The sequence below is a fragment of the Salmo trutta genome, chromosome 6, assembly GCF_901001165.1.
Source record: "Salmo trutta chromosome 6, fSalTru1.1, whole genome shotgun sequence".
Lineage (NCBI taxonomy): Eukaryota > Metazoa > Chordata > Actinopteri > Salmoniformes > Salmonidae > Salmo > Salmo trutta.
The window spans coordinates 14,021,694-14,040,596 of NC_042962.1; the positions used below are offsets into that span (position 1 = coordinate 14,021,694).

At 48.4% G+C, this 18,903-nt stretch overlaps 2 protein-coding genes across 2 annotated transcripts in view; both read right to left on the minus strand.

Moving 5' to 3' along the window:
* Positions 1-11,807, minus strand: part of LOC115195482 (phospholipid-transporting ATPase IB) — a 102,329-nt gene extending 90,522 nt beyond the window's left edge. Inside the window, exon 1 of the mRNA XM_029755365.1 lies at positions 11,557-11,807. Within this exon, the coding sequence (XP_029611225.1) occupies positions 11,557-11,707 (151 nt within the window). The 5' untranslated portion in view covers positions 11,708-11,807. The remainder of the gene's footprint in view (positions 1-11,556) is intronic.
* A 400-nt stretch (positions 11,808-12,207) lies between these two features.
* LOC115195483 (E3 ubiquitin-protein ligase RNF6) lies at positions 12,208-18,328 on the minus strand. The gene is made up of 4 exons (XM_029755368.1): positions 18,261-18,328; positions 16,991-17,146; positions 16,199-16,321; positions 12,208-15,991 (listed from the first exon to the last, which is right to left on the minus strand). The coding sequence occupies exons 2-4, from the start codon at positions 17,136-17,138 to the stop codon at positions 14,097-14,099; spliced, it is 2,166 nt and encodes a 721-aa protein (XP_029611228.1). The 5' UTR covers positions 17,139-17,146; positions 18,261-18,328; the 3' UTR covers positions 12,208-14,096.
* Between the last annotated feature and the right edge of the window lie 575 nt (positions 18,329-18,903).

Consider the following 18,903-nt stretch of genomic DNA (forward strand, 5'->3'; position numbering starts at 1 on the left):
AGGGTCTGTAGTGACGCGAGATTCAGTGCCTTAGACTGCTGCGCCACTTGGGAGCCCATAGGCCTCTATGTTTTGATAAGGTTTGCATCACAACTAAAGTGGCAAAATAACTTCTTAAAATTAAGCACAATCCGCTTTACAATGGGTGTAGAGCCTAACTGGCATACATTCGCGCTTATAGCCTACTGCCGTGTGTGCATTGCTGCGCTTGTAATGTGAAAAAATAGGCTAATAATTTATAAAAATGTAAAGCTAAACGTTCTGATGTGTTGCGTCAGCCTTATAGCATAAAAAGTTTTTTGGGGATGCTAGTGGTTGTATTCATTTGGGATCAGTACCAAAAAAAAAAAATGCATGAAATGAAATGTATGCATTCACACCTGTAAGTCTCTCTGGATAAGAGCGTCTGCTAAATGACTAAAATGTAAATGTAAATCTATCGCATCCCACAACTGTCCCAGACTATGTTTGGAATATTTATTTCTCGGACAGAATCGGGCAACTTTTGTACTATGGGGGATAGTAGATTGACATAAGCTAGTGCTTTTGCTGTTTGTTAGGCCTACTCATCTTGTTGGCTAACGAAAAGTAAATGTGGACAGTTCTAATATCTTCAATATGCGCCTCGGAAATGGATAGGACGCGTGCGTATGTGTATGTCTTCACTTGTAGCCTGTGAGAAAGACCCAATCACGTGATGGAGAGCCATGTGAGTGAGAGGTCCTTCGAAGCACGCAGCACAAAGGGAGAAGGGAATTAAAATGATTATATTCAGCCAAAGGGCACAACGGCTAATGGCCCCGAAAAAAAGGCATTACAGCCACACAAGGGGATTGCGCCGGGAAATCAGGAATTATCAAGTGCTTGTCAAATTGTGAATAAGAGACTGATGAAGTGTGTACAGTCTGCACAAAAAAAACAAAGCAGAGCTCATGCCTTTCATGCAACTTTTTTCAAATCATCATTAGAGTCATGTCATGCAGCCTTAAGAGTGTATTAAAAATCTAAACTTATAGCCCAACCTTTGTATCACAACTAACATTACATAAATAACTCTAAATTCAGCATATAGGGGTGCCTGTTTCTTTGTTAACTGCTCAACAAAGAATAGCCGTATGTGCACACTCCTTCAAATCGTTTGGAGAAGATATCCTTTCTATTTTATTCAGCTTTGTTCAGTTGTATTCTTCACACTATAAAATAATGCCATGGAATTCTAAGCAAATCGTGTCTGCTAAATGAACTAGTGTAGCCCACAGCCATATGGCATAGCCAGATCAGGACCTAACATAAAGACAACTCAGAGTATGCTATTCTGTTCTTCTGAAATAGACTACATTTTCTTCATATCATGCTGCTTTATACCTGTCTAAAATAAATAATGGATTTGTTGTGAAGGTGTAGGCTATATTACATGGATTTATTAGACTTTTTAAAAAGTAGATTTTCCAAAGGTCTGCATCAGTGGAAGCCAAGAGATGCTAAATGTGTTTATGTTAATTAACGGTAAATTATCGTGAGACCGGCAGTTATTTGCTTGAGAATCACCAGCTGACTAAATGTTGTGAACACCACAGTCCTAATTATGATGTCCACCAACTGAATGTGAGAGTCAGATAACTACGCTCAGTTCTTCTTGTTTTGGCTTATGGTTTTGACTATCTGTAAAACAGGCATACAAAGTCAGTCATGTGACTAAAAATAAGCAAACTACAAACTCAGACAGCCCACTTGAAGGTCCCACCCTCTGAACACTTCTTGGTGAATCGGAGGTTCCCCCATCGCCCCCCAGTCTCCTTGTGTTGATTCGTTGCCCCTCCCATTATGAGGTCAGGAAAGCATTACCTACAGAGCAGCGCCGTCTGAACGTCTGACCCTTACGAGGTGCCATGGCTGTCCCTGTTCCTAAGGTGACCTCTAGCCAGGTCGTTTACTTCCTGGTCAAGGTTGACCTGCAGGTCTGCTGGGGCGGCCAGTGGGTCCAGTTACCAAGGCGATGGAGTGAACAATGAGTAGAGGAGTGAAAGCCTCTTTCCTACAGCACAAGCTGGGGTAGTAATCCTCTCAGTGTCTGCTCTGCAACTTCCTCTACCTGCTAATCCATACACTGATAATCCTACAGGTTAGACCAGAGACGGCATAATACATTCATACCTAATCACATATACTGTACTGTTCGCGCACGCACACACTTACACTCCCATACACACACTCCCATACACACATTCACCCAAAGCTAAAACAAATACACTGTAGTACCCACTATTACAGTGGCAATGCATTTACACATGCAATGGCCCAACATGCAGTTAACTACTCGCCCACTCACCCTCTCTCACTCACTCTCACCCAACCCAACAGTCAACCCAAAAACATGCATGCATCTATGTGCATGCTTAAGGCATGCCATGTGCATACGCATGGGACACAAGTAAGTGTGCTTTATTTACATATACAGTTGAAGTTGGAAGTTTACATACACTTAGGTTGGAGTCATTAAAACTTGTTTTTCAACCACTCCATAAATTTCTTGTTAACAAACTATAGTTTTGGCAAGTCGGTTAGGACATCTACTTTGTGCATGACACAAGTAATTTTTCCAACAATTGTTTACAGACAGATTATTTCACTTATAATTCACTCTATCACATTTCCAGTGGGTCAGAAGTTTACATACACTAAGTTGACTGTGCCTTTAAACAGCTTGGAAAATTCCAGAAAATGATGTCATGGCTTTAGAAGCTTCTGATAGGCTAATTGACATCATTTGAGTCAATTGGAGGTGTACCTGTGGATGTATTTCAAGGCCTACCTTCAAACTCAGTGCGTCTTTGCTTGACATCATGGGAAAATCAAAAGAAATCAGCCAAGACCTCAGAAAACGTTTTGTAGACCTCCACAAGTCTGGTTTATCCTTGGGAGCAATTTCCAAACGCCTGAAGGTACCACATTCATCTGTACAAACAATAGTACGCAAGTATAAACACCATGTGACCGCGCAGCCGGCATACCGTTCAGGAAGGACACGCGTTCTGTCTCCTAGAGATGAACGTACTTTGGTGTGAAAAGTGCAAATAAATCCCAGAATAACAGCAAAGGACCCTGTGAAGATGCTGGAGGAAACAGGTACAAAAGTATCTATATCTACAGTAAAACGAGTCCTATATCGACATAACCTGAAAGGCCGCTCAGCAAGGAAGAAGCCACTGCACATGGGGACAAAGATTGTACTTTTCGGAGAAATGTCCTCTGTTCTGATGAAACAAAAATAGATCTGTTTGGCCATAATGACCATCGTTATGTTTGGAGGAAAAAGGGGGAGGCTTGCAAGATGAAGAACACCATCCCAACCGTGAAGCACGGGGTAGCAGCATCATGTTGTGGGGGTGTTTTGCTGCAGGAGGGACTGGTGCACTTCACAAAATAGATGGCATCATGAGGCATGAAAATTATCTGGATTTATTGAAGCAACATCTCAAGACATCAGTCAGGAAGTTAAAACTTGGTCACAAATGGATCTTCCAAATGGACAATGACCCCAAACATACTTCCAAAGTTGTGGCAAAATGGCTTAAGGACAACAAAGTCAAGGTATTGGAGTGGCCATCACAAAGCCCTGACCTTAATCCTATAGACAATTTGTGGGCAGAACTGAAAAAGTGTGTGCGAGCAAGGAGGCCTACAAACCTGACTCAGTTACACCAGTTCTGTCAGGAGGAATGGCCCAAAATTCACCCAACTTATTGTGGAAGTCTACCTGAAACGTTTGACCCAAGTTAAACAATTTAAAGGCAATGCTACCAAATACTAATTGAGTGTATGTAAACTTCTGACCCATTGGGAATGTGATGAAAGAAATAAAAGCTGAAATAAATAATTCTCTCTACTATTATTCTGTCATTTCACATTCTTAAAATAAAGTGGTGATCCTAACTGACCTAAGACAGGGAATTGTTATTAGGATTAAATGTGAAAAACTTAGGTTAAATGTATTTGGCTAAGGTGTATGTAAGCTTCCGACTTCAACTGTATGTGACCATGTTCTTGTGTGCGTTTTGTGTGTCTGTCGATATGTGTACAAGATCTTGCAGAGTGAATACATGGTGGTTTATACAGTATATGTATATGTGATCGTATGTCAAGTCTATTTACTACGAGCACATAAAGTCACTGTGCAGACAGGCGGACCAGCCTAGTCCAGCAGTCACCAGCCCTGGTCCTAGAAAGTCGTGTGCCTCTAGTATCAGGGTTAGTGACCACCACTGTGCTCTAGTCCAGGGTTGGGGTTCATTTTCAATTGAAATTCACTTCTTAAATTGATTGGCCCCGACCGCTGCTTTAGTCATTAAAGGTTACTATTCCAGTGCATGCACTGGTGAACTCCAAGCAGTGGGGGGCGCCAGCCAGGCCAGCCTGTGAACTCCAAGCAGTGGGGGGCGCCAGCCAGGCCAGCCTGTGAACTCCAAGCAGTGGGGGGCGCCAGCCAGGCCAGCCTGTGAACTCCAAGCAGTGGGGGGCGCCAGCCAGGCCAGCCTGTGAACTCCAAGCAGTGGGGGGCGCCAGCCAGGCCAGCCTGTGAACTCTAAGCAGTGGTGGGTGCCAGCCTGTGTAAGACAATACTCTAACTCACTTCTGTCAAACCTGTCAGTGTGCCAAGAGCGCATGGCGAGAGCGCATGGCGAGAGCGCATGGCGAGAGCGCATGGTGAGAGCGCATGGCGGCCACGCTGACGCCCCGCTCTGGGTCCAGGTGGTCAGGAGACTCCTACTGACTAATGGGAGTCAACACTAACTGCTCTGGGGGAGACAGAAATCATGGAGCAGGCCACCAGCCGTGGGACGGGAGACAGAGATAAGGGAGTAGGCCACCAGCCGTGGGACGGGAGACAAAGATCATGTAGCAGGCCACCAGCCGTGGGACGGGAGACAAAGATCATGGAGCAGGCCACCAGCCGTGGGACGGGAGACAAAGATCATGGAGCAGGCCACCAGCCGTGGGACGGGAGACAAAGATCATGGAGCAGGCCACCAGCCGTGGGACGGGAGACAAAGATCATGGAGCACGCCACCAGCCGTGGGACAGGAGACAAAGATCATGGAGCAGGCCACCAGCCGTGGGACGGGAGACAAAGATAAGGGAGTAGGCCACCAGCCGTGGGACGGGAGACAGAGATAAGGGAGCAGGCCACCAGCCGTGGGACGGGAGACAAAGATCATGGAGCAGGCCACCAGCCGTGGGACGGGAGACAAAGATCATGGAGCAGGCCACCAACCGTGCGACGGGAGACAAAGATCATGGAGCAGGCCACTAACCGTGCGACGGGAGACAAAGATCATGGAGCAGGCCACCAGCCGTGGGACGGGAGACAAAGATCATGGAGCAGGCCACCAGCCGTGGGACGGGAGACAAAGATCATGGAGCAGGCCACCAGCCGTGAGACGGGAGACAAAGATCATGGAGCAGGCCACCAGCCGTGGGACGGGAGACAAAGATCATGGAGTAGGCCACCAGCCGTGGGACGGGAGACAAAGATCATGGAGCAGGCCACCAACCGTGCGACGGGAGACAAAGATCATGGAGCAGGCCACCAACCGTGCGACGTGAGACAAAGATCATGGAGCAGGCCACCAGCCGTGGGACGTGAGACAAAGATCATGGAGCAGGCCACCAGCCGTGGGACGGGAGACAAAGATCATGGAGCAGGCCACCAACCGTGCGACGGGAGACAAAGATCATGGAGCAGGCCACCAGCCGTGGGACGGGAGACAGAGATAAGGGAGTAGGCCACCAGCCGTGGGACGGGAGACAAAGATAAGGGAGTAGGCCACCAGCCGTGGGACGGGAGACAGAGATCATGGAGCAGGCCACCAGCCGTGGGACGGGAGACAGAGATCATGGAGCAGGCCACCAGCCGTGGGACGGGAGACAGAGATCATGGAGCAGGCCACCAACCGTGCGACGGGAGACAAAGATCATGGAGCAGGCCACCAACCATGCGACGGGAGACAAAGATCATGGAGCAGGCCACCAGCCGTGGGACGGGAGACAAAGATCATGGAGCAGGCCACCAGCCGTGGGACGGGAGACAAAGATCATGGAGCAGGCCACCAGCCGTGGGACGGGAGAGAACAATACAGAGAGTCAGTAACGTAATGCCACTATTGTCCGGGGCCGGCCACACACAACAACACACGTGTGAGTAAGTAATCGATGTGCGTGTGTGTAGGTGAGTTCAGGTGTGAGTCTAGAAGAGGTAATTGACTGTGTGTGTGTGTGTGTGTGTGTGCCTGCGTGCTTATGTAGTGTGTGTGTGTGTGTGTGTGTGTGTGTGTGTGTGTGTGTTTCTACTTGTGAATGCTGTTGGAATGTCGTTGACATTGTCTTGAGTCCCATGAAGGTTGTACAACAGTGCTCCTCTGTGGCCAACTGATCACATTGCCTCCTGAAGATTTTCTGCAGCTCAAAATATGCCAGTAGAATGGCCTTACTGCATAGCTCAGTGACTTTCAACGTGGCACCGTCATAGGATGCCACCATTTGTCAAATTGCTGCCCTGCTAAAGCTGCCCCGGTCAACTGGAAGTGCTGTTATTTTTAAGTGTCAACATCTAGGAGCAACAACGACTCATCCGCGAACTGGTAGGCCACACAAGCTCACAGAATGGCCCCGCCGAGTGCTGAAGCCTGTAAAAATCATCTGTCCTCGGTTGAAACACTCACTACAGAGTTCCAATCTGCTTCTCGAAATGGGTTTCCATGGCCGGGAAGCCGCACACAAGCCTAAGATCACCATGTGCAATGCCAAGCGTCGGCTGGAGTGGTGTAAAGTTTGCCGCCATTGGACTCTGGAGCAGTGGAAACGCGTTCTCTGGAGTGATTAATCACGCTTCACCATCTGGTAGTAAGATGGACAAATCTGGGTTTGGCGGATGTCAGGAGAACGCTACCTGCCCCAATGCATAGTGCCAACTGTAAAGTTTGGTGGAGGAGGAATAATGGTCTGGGGCTGTTTTTCATGGTTCAGGCCCCTTAGTTCCAGTGAAGGGAAATCTTAATGCTACAGCATACAATGACATTCTAGACGATTCTGTGCTTCCCACTTTGTGGCAACAGTTTGGGGAAGGCCCTATCCAGTTTCAGCATGACAATGCCCCTGTGCACAAAGCGAGGTCTATACAGAAATATTTTGTCAAGATAGGTGTGGAAGAACTTGACTGGCCTGCACAGAGCCCTGACCTCAACCCCATTGGGATTAATTGGAACGCAGACTGCGAGCCAGGTCTAATCGCCCAACATCAGCGCCCGACCGCACTAATGCTCTTGTGGCTGAATGGAAGCAAGTCCCCACAACAATGTTCCAACATCTAGTGAAACGCCTTCCGAGAAGAGTGGAGACTGATATTATGTAGCAGCAAAGGGGGAACAACTCCATATTAATGCCCATGATTTTAGAATGAGATGTTACACGAGAAGGTGTCCATATACTTTTGGTCATGTAGTGTACAGTGCCTTGTGAAAGTATTCGGCCCCCTTGACCTTTTCGACCTTTTGCCACATTTCAGGCTTCAAACATAAAGATATAAAACTGTAATTTTTTGTGAAGAATCAACAACAAGTGGGACACAATTATGAAGTGGAACGAAATTTATTGGATATTTCAAACTTTTTTAACAAATAAAAAACTGAAAAATTGGCCATGCAAAATTATTCAGCCCCTTTACTTTCAGTGCAGCAAACTCTCTCCAGAAGTTCAGTGAGGATCTCTGAATGATCCAATGTTGACCTAAATGACTAATGATGATAAATAGAATCCACCTGTGTGTAATCAAGTCTCCGTATAAATGCACCTGCTCTGTGATAGTCTCAGAGGTCCATTTAAAGCGCAGAGAGCATCATGAAGAACAAGGAACACACCAGGCAGGTCCGAGATACTGTTGTGGAGAAGTTTAAAGCCGGATTTGGATACAAAAAGATTTCCCAAGCTTTAAACATCCCAAGGAGCACTGTGCAAGCGATAATATTGAAATGGAAGGAGTATCAGACCACTGCAAATCTACGAAGACCCGGCCGTCCCTTTCAGCTCATACAAGGAGAAGACTGATCAGAGATGCAGCCAAGAGGCCCATGATCACTCTGGATGAACTGCAGAGATCTACAGCTGAGGTGGGAGACTCTGTCCATAGGACAACAATCAGTCGTATACTGCACAAATCTGGCCTTTATGGAAGAGTGGCAAGAAGAAAGCCATTTCTTAAAGATATCCATAAAAAGTGTTGTTTAAAGTTTGCCACTAGCCACCTGGGAGACACACCAAACATGTGGAAGAAGGTGCTCTGGTCAGATGAAACCAAAATCGAACTTTTTGGCAACAATGCAAAACGTTATGTTTGGCGTAAAAGCAACACAGCTCATCACCCTGAACACACCATCCCCACTGTCAAACATGGTGGTGGCAGCATCATGGTTTGGGCCTGCTTTTCTTCAGCAGGGGCAGGGAAGATGGTTAAAATTGATGGGAGGATGGATGGAGCCAAATACAGGACCATTCTGGAAGAAAACCTGATGGAGTCTGCAAAAGACCTGAGACTGGGACGGAGATTTGTCTTCCAACAAGACAATGATCAAAAACATAAAGCAAAATCTACAATGGAATGGTTCACAAATAAACATATCCAGGTGTTAGAATGGCCAAGTCAAAGTCCAGACCTGAATCCAATCGAGAATCTGTGGAAAGAACTGAAAACTGCTGTTCACAAACGCTCTCCATCCAACCTCACTGAGCTCAAGCTGTTTTGCAAGGAGGAATGGGCAAAAATTTCAGTCTCTCGATGTGCAAAACTGATAGAGACATACCCCAAGCGACTTACAGCTGTAATCGCAGCAAAAGGTGGCGCTACAAAGTATTAATTTAAGGGGGCTGAATAATTTTGCACGCCCAATTTTTCAGTTTTTTATTTGTTCAAAAAGTTTGAAATAGACAATAAATTTCGTTCCACTTCATAATTGTGTCCCACTTGTTGTTGATTCTTCACAAAAAATTACAGTTTTATATCTTTATGTTTGAAGCCTGAAATGTGGCAAAAGGTCGAAAAGTTCAAGGGGGCCGAATACTTTCGCAAAGCACTGTATGTCCCCAAAAAGACCCGCCTCAGACACACAGACAATAGCCTGATTTATATCATTATATCTTTATACATGGTAAACAAACCACACTTCCCTGCAGCCTTGACCCAAAACCCTGACCTCCTCCCCTCTAATCCTGCAGCCTTGATCCAAAACCCTGACCTCCTCCCCTCTAATCCCTGCAGCCTTGACCCAAAACCCTGACCTCCTCCCCTCTAATCCCTGCAGCCTTGACCCAAAACCCTGATCTCCTCCCCTCTAATCCCTGCAGCCTTGACCCAAAACCCTGACCTCCTCCCCTCTAATCCTGCAGCCTTGATCCAAAACCCTGACCTCCTCCCCTCTAATCCCTGCAGCCTTGACCCAAAACCCTGACCTCCTCCCCTCTAATCCCTGCAGCCTTGACCCAAAACCCTGATCTCCTCCCCTCTAATCCCTGCAGCCTTGACCCAAAACCCTGACCTCCCCCCTCTAATCCTGCAGCCTTGACCCAAAACCCTGACCTCATCCCCTCTAATCCCTGCAGCCTTGACCCAAAACCCTGACCTCCTCCCCTCTAATCCCTGCAGCCTTGACCCAAAACCCTGACCTCATCCCCTCTAATCCCTGCAGCCTTGACCCAAAACCCTGACCTCCTCCCCTCTAATCCCTGCAGCCTTGACCCAAAACCCTGACCTCCTCCCCTCTAATCCCTGCAGCCTTGACCCAAAACCCTGACCTCCTCCCCTCTAATCCCTGCAGCCTTGACCCAAAACCCTGACCTCCTCCCCTCTAATCCCTGCAGCCTTGACCCAAAACCCTGACCTCCTCCCCTCTAATCCCTGCAGCCTTGACCCAAAACCCTGACCTCCTCCCCTCTAATCCCTGCAGCCTTGACCCAAAACCCTGACCTCCTCCCCTCTAATCCCTGCAGCCTTGACCCAAAACCCTGATCTCCTCCCCTCTAATCCCTGCAGCCTTGACCCAAAACCCTGACCTCCTCCCCTCTAATCCCTGCAGCCTTGACCCAAAACCCTGACCTCCTCCCCTCTAATCCCTGCAGCCTTGACCCAAAACCCTGATCTCCTCCCCTCTAATCCCTGCAGCCTTGACCCAAAACCCTGACCTCCTCCCCTCTAATCCCTGCAGCCTTGACCCAAAACCCTGATCTCCTCCCCTCTAATCCCTGCAGCCTTGACCCAAAACCCTGACCTCCTCCCCTCTAATCCCTGCAGCCTTGACCCAAAACCCTGACCTCCTCCCCTCTAATCCCTGCAGCCTTGACCCAAAACCCTGATCTCCTCCCCTCTAATCCCTGCAGCCTTGACCCAAAACCCTGATCTCCTCCCCTCTAATCCCTGCAGCCTTGACCCAAAACCCTGACCTCCTCCCCTCTAATCCTGCAGCCTTGACCCAAAACCCTGACCTCCTCCCCTCTAATCCCTGCAGCCTTGACCCAAAACCTCTTATAGCAGTCACTCCCTGACACGGTCAAAACGCCAATAATCCTGCTAGGATTTTCCGTGTGTACATAGGCTAGAGTCCTGTGCAATGATGCTTTCTGCTGTCCCTGTGAAGCATAGAGGGCAAACGCGCATCTGTGACGCATTGTTTTTCTTCAGGGACAAAAGCACAATGAATAGCCCCAGAAGACCAATCACTATTATGCACCAGTATACAGGCCCAGATAATAATGTCTCTATTATGTAGCCTAAACTAGCACAGATTTCGTGTTCAACTGTGTGGGTCCCGCGTGACCTCAACAGGTGAGATGGCCTTCCCGCTAGGGGCTTAGAATAAGATCCCTTAGTCACGTTCCCTTAAAGTAACGACTGTGTTGAACAACGTGCTCTCCCGCCGTGCGGAACTGTAGCCTATGTGTCGGAATAAAGTATGTCCTGTCCTGACAGTTTGCACCCTTCACACCATTAACCCATTCGCCCTAGGAAAGTAAATCGGTTCCGTGGACAAATAGCCTACATAGGCATTTATGTAGGCTAGTCTATTACGCGCACAGTTTAAAGTGACATGTCGGTACCCGCTCACCTACACTAACCTCTCCGTCTACCGGTATTTACTGAATTATTTCACACAGTACGCTACGCTATACGAAGCATTCGACACTGACTCAGTTGAAGCGCTGAGCCCACAACCCGAGTCAGTCCGTGCCAATAGAAAATGAGCCCTGCACTGACTGTGTAGCCTATGACAGGATGCACCGCCTCCGTGCCGCAGTCCTGGGATAAACAAGGCCATCCCAACCCCTAGTCCCAATAATATAGCCTAAAGCACATATATAATAGGACAGATTGCACAAATTGTTAATAGAATCAATCAATCCGTCCTCGTCGCAATGTTTATGTCGCTGCCAGTTCGGCCCCTATAATTACCCATGTAGCTGTACTAGCCTACTGTAGACTACAGTACATGCGTAGTCCCCTCGAGCCACGCTTACCGCCCTCGCTGTGGATCTTCTTCGACCGCCGGTTGAAATACATCCTGAACTTGTGCGGGTCTGTATCAGGCTGGAAGAGGGCGTCCGGGGCACTGGCATGCTCGTTTCTCACTGTCACAGCGGGGAATGCGGGCCCGGGACAAGGCTGCATTCGCTCGGAGATGAATCATAACCGACCAGTAGGAGTACAGACCGTGGTGGGTCTACTTAGCAGCGACGAGGGCGCGCATAGATGCCATGTGTTCGTGCGTGCGGCTTCGTCCTCAGCCAAACTCACAAAAAGGCTAACCTCGTTCCTTCGTTCAGACTCACTTTGCTTCAACTGGATATGCACGTAGCCAATGTGTGCCATAAGTTAAATAGTATAACATGCCCTGTGTAAAAATAGCCTAGTAACGCAGTAGCCATAGGCTGCAGGAGGCCAACACTGCACAGCTAGGTTAAATAGCATGCTAAACGGGTATAGGGAATATGACTATTAGCACTATGGTCATTTAATATTTGGATATTTAAAAAATGAAGTGTTACATTCATCTAATTGCATAGGCCTAGGAGTAACTTATTGCCTAGCGAGGTCTGTCATAGGAGGAGATGTGGATAAAACCAGTGGTTCTGTGTGAGGAACACAAACACAAAGTCACACAAAATAACTCCAGGCATAACAAAGCTGTATTTAATTCCATTGTTAAGGAGCAGAGAAGAAAACCCTTGTATATTTATATTACACAGTAACAGAACACATTAATATTAACAGTTTATTGTTTTAATCTCATCACATAACAATAAGTATTCAATATCTCAAAGGATGTTTTTGATCTCATTAAATAGGAACAGAATAAATACTAAATTCGATGGCCACGGACCCTCCAACTCGGTCTTAGATTAACATTCAGGTGACTGATTAATGCTGCTAAATCATATGACATTCTGTTTTGTCACTTCCTTCAGCCCTACCACACACACTTATTCATCACACTCACAGCTCCACAATGCACATACGCTCAGATTCTGCAGTATACAAAGAGCAATATTACCCAATTATCACACCCCTGTCTCATGGGTCTGCATGACAAAAGTCAGGATTCAATGACAGAAAACCCCTACACTGCCTGGACACCAATAACACTGGCCTCTAGTTCTCACCATGTTGTACTGTGGTGAATACTGCCCCTGGTGGTAACATGGTGATACTGCATGCAGGAAGAGCCAATTGAGATCTAGGCCAGGCTAATGGAGGAAGAAATCTGTTGTTCACTGATCTGAAAGGATTGGATAGATATAGAAAATGGTTGAGTGGAGCCGGAACCATTTTGCTTTCACCTATTCATTCCTTTCTGGTTTGTGAACATGGAAATCAGGCCATGACAGGCAGGTTCTACCAGGGACTTTAAAACACAGATGTTAGAGGAGTGGGAGGTGAACTACTTTTTGATTAAGGGGGCATCTCTAGGAGACCAAGGGTAGAGGGACAGCATACTACTGAGCAGATACTCTATTTCCCAACAGAGGAACTAATCATTGATGCCAAGGAGTAAACAAGGGAGAAAGAACAGCACTATAATGTTTAAAAATGTAACTATGAAAAACAGTCCTTCCTTCCCTCCATGTTATTGCACAACTCCTTGTCTAGCATCAACATTATTGGCCTGTCTCTGTAACAGACAAGTCCTACTACAAGTGCTTGCTGCTAAATCACACACTTTCCTGATCATCTTTTGCTTTAGATGTTTCTTTCTGACTTGGCGTACTAATATTTTTAGTGTCAAAGGCTGTAACGGAATGAAATGTTGAACATTCCCTGTGGATCTGTGGGGTTAGATGGCTAGGTTGAAATATACTGAACAGGTGGGCAGACAACAGGATCCTTGGGACCACTGACCAAGTGAAAACTCATTCAAAAGTCAATACACGACAGCCTTTGTCCACACAACGTCAAATCATAGAGGACACTTTGAAAGGAATGTCGGAGCTTTAAAATGGAGGAATCCAATATTAGCTTTAACTTAAAATGGCTGTTTCCTGCTTCTGCTTAAAATGTAAGGCGACTGAGGAGGACTTTCTCTTCTGAACCCCAAAACACAGGAGCCGGTGACATATTTACACGTTCAACCAAATCAAGTCCAGAGATGTGTCTGACTAATTACTGTAGTCTGGTTGTGACAGGGTGATGTCACAGCACATCAGGTAGCGGAGCAGCAGCTGGCTATAGTAGCTCATTAGCATAAGTCCTATCTTTACATGTGGACCTCAGTGACATCATGACAGAGTGGCCAAAGAGAAACAAGGAGGAAAGAAAAGAAGAAAAAAAAGTGCTGAAAATAAAATACGTCTAAAAAAATAAAGCTTTGTTAATTCTCTGCATTTATAGTTTTTTCTCCCCCCCTCAATGGATAGCGCAATGATAAATGAAAACATTAAAGCGCTATGTACATGCACCGTCCACTCCGCTCGGGCATGCTCAGTTCAGCCAACAGGTGGCAAAGTGTAGCTGGTGGCGGTCTAGGGTCAGGGGGTTCTAGGGATCAAAGGTCAGGGCAGGGTCAGTCCTGGTGCACAGGGAGGATGGGCTGCCTGCAGATGGGGCAGGTGTTGTTTTCAGAGAGCCAGCGGTCGATGCAGTGGATGTGGAACTCGTGGGCGCAGGGCAGGCGGCGCAGCTTATTCCCCTGGGCATACTCATTAATGCAGACACTGCAGGAGCGCCCCGCCTCCCCCTCCAGGCTGGCCTGGCCGTAGGTGCGCGTGGCCAGATTATCGATCTGCTCTTTGGTCAGGCCACGAGGGTGCTCCTCGTCCTCCTCATCGTTGAGCAGGAAGAAGTGGGCCAGACGCAGGATGGGCAGTGTGCCGTTTTCCACGAGGTTGTTTGTGTCCCTGCTCGTCGGCCGACCCTCATTGGGGGTGGGGACTCCACCGGCACCGCCGTCACTCCCGACTAATCTCTCCTGGCCTCCTTCCTCCTCGGCCCCTGCCGCTCCCTCGGTCTCCATCTCCGCCCCTCCTGCCTGACCTTCCGCCCCAGTTCCACTCTCGTTGCCGTGGCTATGGTAGGCCTGTGTGGTGGTGTTTGCGTTGGGTCCTGCAGGGTCCTGGTGACCTGGCGTGCCCCCGGTGGTCTCAGAGTCAGCCTCCGTCTCCATGAGGGAGCTGAGCTCCCCGAAGCCGGTCATGATCTGTCTGAGGATGGAGCGCAGGGCGGTGGAGCTGGGTTCCCCCAGGCCCGTCTCACTGATCCTCCTCAGAGGGATCCGGATGGTGCTGACGTAGGTCCGGATCCCGGCCCGCTCCGAGCGGGAGATGGTGCGCCGGAAGCCTCCACTGTCACTCTCAAAGGTGACGGTATTCTCGGCAGCGCGGGCCCGGGAGCGGGTACGGCTGGCGATGCTGTCCCGGTCCCGGTTCTCTCCCGGTCGGATGCGACGCACCTGCAGATCCAGCATGATGGTGGGATGGCGCCGTACCCCTCCAGCACCCCCCGCCCCAGCCGTGTGTGCCTCTCCCTCCTGCTCCCCTGCCTCTGGACCAGGCTCTGCTACTACAGCCGGCTCTGACACGGCCTCACCGGTCTCCATGGAGACAGAAGCAGTTCCATTGCTGGGCTCGGCAGTGTGGATATTAGAGCCACCATTTCCACTCCCACCATTAGGGGATAAGGTAGCAGAGTTAGGGGCTGGGTTTCTCTGAAGAGGGGAGCGGCTACGTCTCCTAGACGACCGGGAGGAAGTCCCACCTCCTGCTGCAGCCCTGCGGGTCCGGCCGCGGGATCGAGTCCTGCTGCTGCGTGGCTCACGCCCCACAGACGCCCCCTGGGGGCCAGACTGGGGCGCTACACGGGGGCAGTCCAGGGTAGCAACCCCCTCCTCCTGCCTCTCCTCTGGGGAGGAAGCTCCGCTTGGGGACTGGAGCTGTGGAGGGCTGCTTTGATCCTGAAGGGTAGGGGGGGTGATGGGGAATGGGGCAGGGGAGAGGTGGAGGGCTGTTGTACTCCTTAGAGCAGTAGGGGGGGGCAGGGGTGAGGTGAAGGGTGCAGGAGTCAGAGGAGGCGTGGTGGTAGTACTGCGTGTACGGCGGGTTTGAGCCCTCCTGCCCAGGGTAGCTCGAGGTGAGGGATAGGGAGAGGGCCGGGCAGGGGTGTAGGGGGAGGGGCGAGTGGAGGGGGAAGTGCGTATGGAGGCTGTGGATGGAGGGGGTACAGGGGACAACTCGGAGGGGTCGGGGGTGTCACTGTGCTCCCCTGGTTCTGGCTGCTCATGGTTGATGTTGATCTCCAGGCTGAAGCGGAACTCTCCACTGTTGGGGTTGGTGCGGCTGACCGCGCGCCACGTCTGGTTGCCGCTCTGGCCGCTCCGCGTGGCGTTCCCTGTGCGTCGGAAGGTGTTCAGCCACTCCAGCAGTGAGTCTCCGTTAGATGTCTCTGCTCCCGGCTCAGCAGTACCTATACAGACAGCGGCTCGTTACTGAACTGAGTCAGTTGGAATGATCTAGTAATACTTCATTACTATACAGCAGCAATTAGGTCATGATCCTTTTGAGACCCATAACATCCTGTCAAGTTTAGGATATACAGGCTAGACCCTTTAGCATCCATTTCCTCCCCTATATTCCTTCCATGCCCCTCCTAACCCTCTCTCCTCCCCCTCACCGCTGCTCCCCTCCTCTTCTCCGGCCTCCGTGTTTTGTGGGCGGGGTTCAGGTCGGGGCTGAGATGACACACGCTCCTTTGCCCCGTCCAGGCGCTGCCGTAGCTCCTCCGCTGTCACTTCACCTGGGGAACAACATGTCCTCTGTTAGGTCAAGATGGAGGGTGTATGATATGGGGTGGGTTATATGCTTCATTGTTGAGGGTCTAGTTCAGCCCTTAGTGGCCAACATGGAGCCATTATATTATGATGTGATATTATTGTGTTATTACAAATGTTTGTTTTATTTTACCTTTATTTAACTAGGCAAGTCAGTTAAGAACAAATTCGTATTTACAATGACGGCCTATATTAGATTGTATTAGCGAGTTTGCATTAGTGTATTGGGTTTGGGCAGGAGTGGAAGACTACGCCAATCTGAGGGCTGCAGTCCTGCTGGTTTTCCTTTCTCCATGGCATTAATTAGCGCCACTGATTGGCTAGGGGGACCGGGCACGTGGCTGTCCTGATACAAATTAGCCTGTGATTTAAAAACATGGAGGAAAACCAGCAAACACCACTGCCCTGGTCGAATGGTGCTGTGCAGCCCTACATTATAGCGGGTTCAGGTGTTCTAGGTTCCTGGGGTTCTAGTGAGGTCAGGTGTTCTAGGTTCCTGGGGTTCTAGTGAGGTCAGGTGTTCTAGGTTCCTGGGGTTCTAGTGAGGTCAGGTTCTAGGTTCCTGGGGTTCTAGTGAGGTCAGGTTCTAGGTTCCTGGGGTTCTAGTGAGGTCAGGTGTTCTAGGTTCCTCTCACCAGGTGTGCCCAGCAGGTTGCTGTCTCTCATGAGGCGGTACTCTTCCTCACTCAGATCGTTGATGAAGTGATAGTACGCCTCCTCCCTTCGAAGACGCTCTGCCTGACGCCGCCGCTCGTCTCGCCCACCGGGAGGGTCCATCACCATGGAAACCGCTGGTGCACACGGAAGGGGTGATAGGGGTGTCAGAATTGTGGAACACCTGGCTGGATCTTACCAGGGCACTGCTATTGTGATGCATCCATCATTCAATCATAGGCAGCAGTTGAGTTGGGATCAGACATATTTGACAGATTCTATACAACTAATGTACACATCACTGACAAGCATGGATTAGAACGAGGCTTTACTGATCGTCCAATTCCCCAGGGAAAAACCGCAGTCCAATAGCTTCTGTGTCACGTGAAAGTAGGATTTACAGAAAGGCTATTACTCGATCAATGCAATTATGTGACTTTGCAACTCCCGTCGCCTTTACGTTATTAAACCGGTTTCTGTGGCCAACCTTTAGCCATGAACGATGACGACAAGTCAAAACAACATCCATTTTGATGTGGAATGAGACATGGCCAGTAAGAGGTCGGCTGAGCTGACATAACAAAAATCTAACCTTCCCTGTTCCGACAGCTAGCTGGCTAACCTCCTTGGATTCATCAGAAAACCTCTGTACAACAGCATCAATGCCACTGCGATAGACAGCAGAAAATATTTCGTCGGCCGTAAATGTTGCAACAATCACGGTATTTGGAGCAATAATGCAGTCTCTACAAAACATATAATATAGTAGGCCATGTTGGAGAACACAGGAGGAGCAACAAAACTGACGTTGTCATCCTACTAGTTACCAATCACCGACCCAGGAAATATCACAGACACGTCGAGAGTCCAAACATTGCACTACGGAGGAGGGACATGACAAAGAAAAGTCGGGCTCCATACAAACTGACTATGTAGAGGACAAAGAATCGTCACCTAACTATTGCAACAGAATTATATAAACGTCTCCAAGTACAAAAAAATCTTGTTCACACCTATACGCAGGTTTCACATTGCCTTTCAAAGCGGCGAGCTGTCATTTTGAATGCGCAACGCATTTGTTAGTTGCTGTCGACAGCTAACTAGCCATCTTCTGGTGAAAGGTTTGACCAATAAATAATACTTTTTTTTGACAAGCAACACACGAACAGAGTGCATACTATACTCAATCTAAACAGTGTTATTGGCTCGAGTAAATGGCAATGACAACGACATTTAAAGGGATTGTTGTACCTGACACAGCAGCAGTAATATGGACGGGTTTGCTTTCCTCTCCGCTCTGATTACAATGTAGCCAAGATGGGACCACCTGTGCTACACTTCTTACCGTCCGACCAAACACGATCAGTGTCAGATTAGTTCCTACCCAATGAAACCGCACGACTACGAGGATTAAAACAGCTAATTGTTGTGTTTCAATCAATGTATATATGTATTAATATTTGTTTAACTATGAAGACTGTTTACAATTTCCAACAGGTTATTTTTCACAAATTTATTTCACATAAAATCACGAAGTTTGATCATTTTTCTCCCCGCAGTCTGAATGATTCTAGAATGAGGTATAACCCACAAAATAGCATTGGAAAATGACATAATTAAATGTTTTTCCTTTGTCAATGTCTGTGCGCGTATCTTGACTAGTCTTTCTGCCTTTATTAGACGCCAGAATGGTCTAATTGTGGACATCCACATCAATGTATTATTAAGGAGAGGAGTAATTGCCATAAAATGTGAAGGGGGAACATTTTAAACTGGCTGCAGAGGTACCAAAGTTTTGAGCAGAATACTATATTTGTTTTGTGTGTGAAATTTAGCACCTTCACGTTACAAAGAGTTAAAGTCCACGTGGTGCGCTAAACACTTTTCTACCGTA

Bases quoted from the DNA above. Each gene is read 5' to 3' on its own strand.
- LOC115195483 (XM_029755368.1), bottom strand. From the start codon at position 17,138: ATGGTGATGGACCCTCCCGGTGGGCGAGACGAGCGGCGGCGTCAGGCA. The intron at 16,322-16,990 runs GTGAGAGGAACC...GTTGTTCCCCAG, and splicing joins CAACCTGCTGGGCACACCTG to GTGAAGTGACAGCGGAGGAG. The intron at 15,992-16,198 runs GTGAGGGGGAGG...CTGTCTGTATAG, and splicing joins AGAAGAGGAGGGGAGCAGCG to GTACTGCTGAGCCGGGAGCA.